The sequence below is a fragment of the Acanthisitta chloris genome, unplaced genomic scaffold, assembly GCF_000695815.1.
Source record: "Acanthisitta chloris isolate BGI_N310 unplaced genomic scaffold, ASM69581v1 scaffold10428, whole genome shotgun sequence".
Taxonomy (NCBI): domain Eukaryota; kingdom Metazoa; phylum Chordata; class Aves; order Passeriformes; family Acanthisittidae; genus Acanthisitta; species Acanthisitta chloris.
Window position 1 is genome coordinate 37566 of NW_008685437.1, and position 5071 is coordinate 42636.

Genomic DNA, 5071 nt, shown 5'->3' on the forward strand with positions numbered 1-5071 from the left:
GCTTTGTCTGTTCTATGGTGAGCCAGTGTGAGTTACCCCCCTAGAACATCAGGCTCTCCACACTCACGTAGCACAGGGAATGCTTTTCAGCTAGCAGAGAGCTGGAACCAAGCCCAGTAGTGAGAAGACACTCAGTTACCCCAGATTTGGGTCCAACTGTGTAGAAAGAGGTGCATTTTAATCCACATCCCTCCATGTGTTGCAAGGGGGTTGTAAGCAAGGTCAGGAATGTGGTATCCATGTACCTGGGCTGAGCTTACCTGGTTCCTTCCCTATCAGCCTCTGAAAAGAATGAGGAACTTTGGAAGGCAGGTGATGGGATCCTCTTGCCACCAGCCCTTTCATGTCCTTCTGGACTGCAGCAACAGCTGTTGCCTTCAAGCCTAGGGGAGAGATGGGTGGATTTGGTGAGCATGGAGTGTGCCAGGATGATGCTGTGCTGCTCCACATCTTTGTTGGAAGGTCATTTGCAGCTAAGACCAAGCCTACCCTCTTGGTCTCTCCTGCCACAGCTGCAAGGAGAGGACTAGAGGGAATGGCCTTAAGCTGAGACAGGGCAGAGTCAGAGGCGGTGTTAGGAGAAATGTTTTCCCTGTGACAGTATTCAGGCACTGAAATGTTGCCCAGGGAAGTGGTGGAGTCACCATCCCTGGAGGTGTTTAAGAGGCATCTGGATCTGGCACTGGACGATATGGTTTAGGGGTTACAGCAGTGACAGGTTAGTGGTTGGACTCAATGATCTTAGAGGTCTCCTCCAACCTTGATGATTCTATGATCTTCTAATCTATGATTTTCTTCCCTATGCATGGTACAACATGAGGGGACAACAGATGTGCCATTCCTAAGGGAATGCCCATCCCATGCACACTCCTTTAGGACCCTCTTTCCTGCCTGGTTCCCCGAGGCTGAGGGGAGGTGAGTGGTGCTTACCTGGCAGATGATTGTGGGCAATGCCACAGCACAGCTTGGCAGTGGCTCTGAGCATGGCACAGGAGCAGGGACACGTCTGGGAGCTTTCTGCATCCCCAAGAGCCTTTATAGCAAGCCTGAAGGACACAGGGCAGAGGGCGGTGTTAGGAGAAATGTTTTCCCTGTGACAGTATTCAGGCACTGAAATGTTGCCCAGGGAAGTGGTGGAGTCACCATCCCTGGAGGTGTTTAAGAGGCATCTGGATCTGGCACTGGACGATATGGTTTAGGGGTTACAGCAGTGACAGGTTAGTGGTGGGACTCAATGATCTTAGAGGTCTCCTCCAACCTTGATGATTCTATGATCTTCTAATCTATGATTTTCTTCCAGTATTCAGGCACTGAAATGTTGCCCAGGGAAGTGGTGGAGTCACCATCCCTGGAGGTGTTTAAGAGGCATCTGGATCTGGCACTGGACGATATGGTTTAGGGGTTACAGCAGTGACAGGTTAGTGGTGGGACTCAATGATCTTAGAGGTCTCCTCCAACCTTGATGATTCTATGATCTTCTAATCTATGATTTTCTTCCCTATGCATGGTACAACATGAGGGGACAACAGATGTGCCATTCCTAAGGGAATGCCCATCCCATGCACACTCCTTTAGGACCCTCTTTCCTGCCTGGTTCCCCGAGGCTGAGGGGAGGTGAGTGGTGCTTACCTGGCAGATGATTGTGGGCAATGCCACAGCACAGCTTGGCAGTGGCTCTGAGCATGGCACAGGAGCAGGGACACGTCTGGGAGCTTTCTGCATCCCCAAGAGCCTTTATAGCAAGCCTGAAGGACAGCACCTGGTGATAGGAACATACTGCCAGATAGCAGCTGCAAGAAGGAGTGCTCAAGGACAAGGCAGGAGGAGGGGCTGGAGGGAATGGTCAGGATTCCCTCTGAGTGAGCACTCCTGCCTTGCTCCCTGCCCTTTGCTATGAATGAACCTCTGGTCATGGCTGAGAGGGGATATTGAGTGGTCCCCAGTGCCACTTGGTCAAGGACTGTGGGGGCAAAGGCAAACTGGTGGTGCTTGCCTGGAGGGAAGGATGTGTTGGGAGAGGAGAGCAATGTGGCTTTGCTCTCAGGGAGAGCGGAAGCTGCTTCAAAGCCTCATGGCAAATGGTGCTTCCTATGGAGACTTCAGGGATATTATGGTGGGGATTCATGCTGTCATCCCTCAAATGTTTTATTTTCCTTTTTCGTACTTTAGGCCCTTCTAAATGTCTCCTGCAGAGCTCTGGTGCCCAGGGTGGTGGTGTGACCACTATGTCTTTCAGCATGACATGACTCAGTCCTTCCCTTTGTGTTTTGAAAGGGCCTTAAAGAGGCTTTAATGGCTCTTAAAAGGTTAAAATCAAACCCTACTAGGTCACTCCTTAAAATGCTGGATTCCTCTGGACCTTTGCAGTACCTGCTTTACCAAGTGCTTGATTTTCACCATGGAAAAGCTCTTTCACCTGTGTGTTGCCATGGGGTTGGATGCTTCCCTTTCACACAGCATCACTGCAGCTCATTGCAGCTTCAGTCCCTGAGGCTGCAACAGCCAAAAGATTTAGGCAAGGAGGAATTTTTTGCTTTCGAAGGGATAGGAGAGACTTCAAGGCTTGCAACACAGTGTGGTTGTGGCGAGTGGATTTCTTGCTGGGATGGCCAAGGCCAGGTTGGATGGAGCTTGGAGCAACCTGGCCTAGTAGAAGGTGTCCCTGCCTATGACATGGGGTGGAAATAGATGAGCTTTAAGGTCCTTTACAACCCAAACCATTCCAGGATCCTATGAGATGGGTCAGAGTACTTGTCCCCATGTCACTCTTGTCCCCTCATCCCACATGGGAACTGGGGCTCTGGCTGTCTCTCCAAACACCTTCTGCACTGTTATGTTCCTGTAGGAAGCATCACATACCTACAATACTTGCACTCTCAGCCACAATGGAGTAGGGGGAACAGTTTCCTAGGAAAACTTCAGCTCTTTTGCCATGGTTTTTGGCCCTGCTGTGCCAGAGGCTTTGATCCCAGCCCTGTTTGATCCCAGTCAGTTCCCCAGCTCCCTGACTGACCCACCAACACCAGCTCTAAACTTCTCCCCAGCTTTTCCTGCAGGAATAACCTGATGGCACAGCTGCTGTGGTTTGCCCAGCTGAGTCCCATTGCAGCTTCACAGCTTTATACCTCCAGTCCTGATTGCTGGGCAGGCTAGACCAGCAACCCTGTCAGGTACTGGTCCTTGGTGCTCCACTGCTCTCCTGTAGACTGCTCCAGAGGGACTCCAGGGTGTTGTGGCTCCTGGATAAATGCTTCTGTACATGTTCCAGGCTTTCAAGGAAGCTTTGCAGGTATGCTGGTGTGGTGTACCTGTCCCAAGGCAGCTGCAAGCTCTGCAGCAGAGCTTTGGGATGTACAATTGCAGCTCTACATGAGGTTTTCTATTGCAACAGTTCAGTGCTGGGGTGTACTAGCTGCTTTAGTGAGCTGCAAACCACTTTGGTTTGGGTTTTTCCTGGAGTCTAGGCAGCCACTGGGGCCCAGCAGTGAGGGAATACAATGTTTTGTATTACAAGCAGCCTAGGAGGGAGAGAGCAGTGGCTGATCGGTTCTGCCCCAGTGCTTCAGAGCTACCCCTCTGCTAGCTCCTGGTTAGGGCTGTCCCTGCCCATGGTGTATCCTCTCACACACATTTCCCTCACTTTTGTACATGCTTTCTCCTGTTAGTTTTGTCTCTGCCACCAGCTGAATAGACAGGCAGATAATGCTTTATCAGCCCATTTGCTGGGAGGTGTCTGTACCCTCTCCTGAGAGCTGTACGAGATGTCCTGGGGATAGAGCCTTGCAGGGGAAAAGCAAATGTGGAATATTGCCTGTGGTGCCAAGGCTGGAGGCCAGGACAGGGCAGCATTGCCACCTGGACCCCAGTTCAGAGCAGTGAGGGCTGCCAGGAGCCAGCCCTGGTCTGTCCCAAGGGTCCCACTGTGTTGTGTGCTCGTTGTGAGACACCCCTGGGCTTGGGTTTGGGTCTGACACCTCCATGGGGTTTGTCTGCAGCCACTGGATGTCACTGCTGATCTGCAGCTCCACAGGCAGAGCATCTCCTGGAGAGGCAGTAGGAGCTCTGTTCTCAGCTGCTGCCTCTGGCCTGTTCTACCTCTCCCACTCTGGGAGCTGGGGAGAGCCTGTTCTGGGGTGTCTCCACCAGGACTCACATCTGGCATCTCAACCCTCCCTGATGATCCCATTCCCCTGGGTCAAAGGACCCTTTGGAGAGTCTGAGGTCTTGGGACAAATGAGGCTCAGGGGGACCTTATTGCTCTCTAACCTGCCAGGAGGTGCAGCCAGGTGAAAGTCAGGGTCTGCTCCCAGGGAATAAGTAATGAGATGAGAGGAAACGCCTCAGGCTGTGCCAGGGGAGGTTTAGATTGGATATGATGAAGTCTTCTCATGGCAGCAGTGGAGTCACCATCCCTGGAGGGATAAAGGACATATGGATGTGGCACCTGTGGACACATCCAGGTCCCTTTCTGCCCACTTTGACCGAGGTAGCTCCACTCCAGCTTTGTGGGGACAATACCACCTGTGCTGGGGGTTTGGGGTTGGGAGGTCCCTTCTAGGAGGATTTGGAGCCACTGCCAAAGCAATGGGTGACTTGTCCCATGTCCTTTCACTGTCTTTGCTGTTTGAGCATCCAACCGGGACTGGGAAAAAAGATCTCCTGGAGAACTTCAGGATTCAGTGGCTGAGCAGCCAACGAAGCTTCCAGCAGCCATGCAAACTGGTAAGATCCTTATTGAAATGTCCTCATCATTTTCAAGGGAACTAGAAGCACATTTCCGGCTCCAATCCCAGCTGTAGGACTTGGTCCCTCTGGCAGGACTAGAAGTTAAACTGATTTAGGGTTAACCTCAGCTGAATGACAAATCTGCCTCTCTGTCTCTTTTAGGGAAGGAGAAAGGGAAAGGGAGCAATGAAAAAGGTACCAAATGGCAGGTGGGGGCCCTGTCTGAGGAGCAAACATCAAGGCCGAGGGTTTGGGGTCCATTAGTCCCTTCCAAAGCCCTGGTGGAGCAGTGGGTTTGGATGGGGATTAAGACACGGGTGATGCAAGCCAGGAGATCTTATAGCAA

The 5071-nt window shown here is 51.8% G+C and overlaps 1 protein-coding gene across 1 annotated transcript in view; it reads right to left on the bottom strand.

Moving 5' to 3' along the window:
- LOC103807052 (steroidogenic acute regulatory protein, mitochondrial-like) overlaps nt 1-985 on the bottom strand; it is a 3743-nt gene extending 2758 nt beyond the window's left edge. Inside the window, exons 1-2 of the mRNA XM_009079770.1 lie at nt 931-985; nt 261-383 (exon numbers count right to left, since the gene is read on the bottom strand). Of these exons, the coding sequence (XP_009078018.1) occupies nt 261-383; nt 931-985 (178 nt within the window). The remainder of the gene's footprint in view (nt 1-260; nt 384-930) is intronic.
- Between the last annotated feature and the right edge of the window lie 4086 nt (nt 986-5071).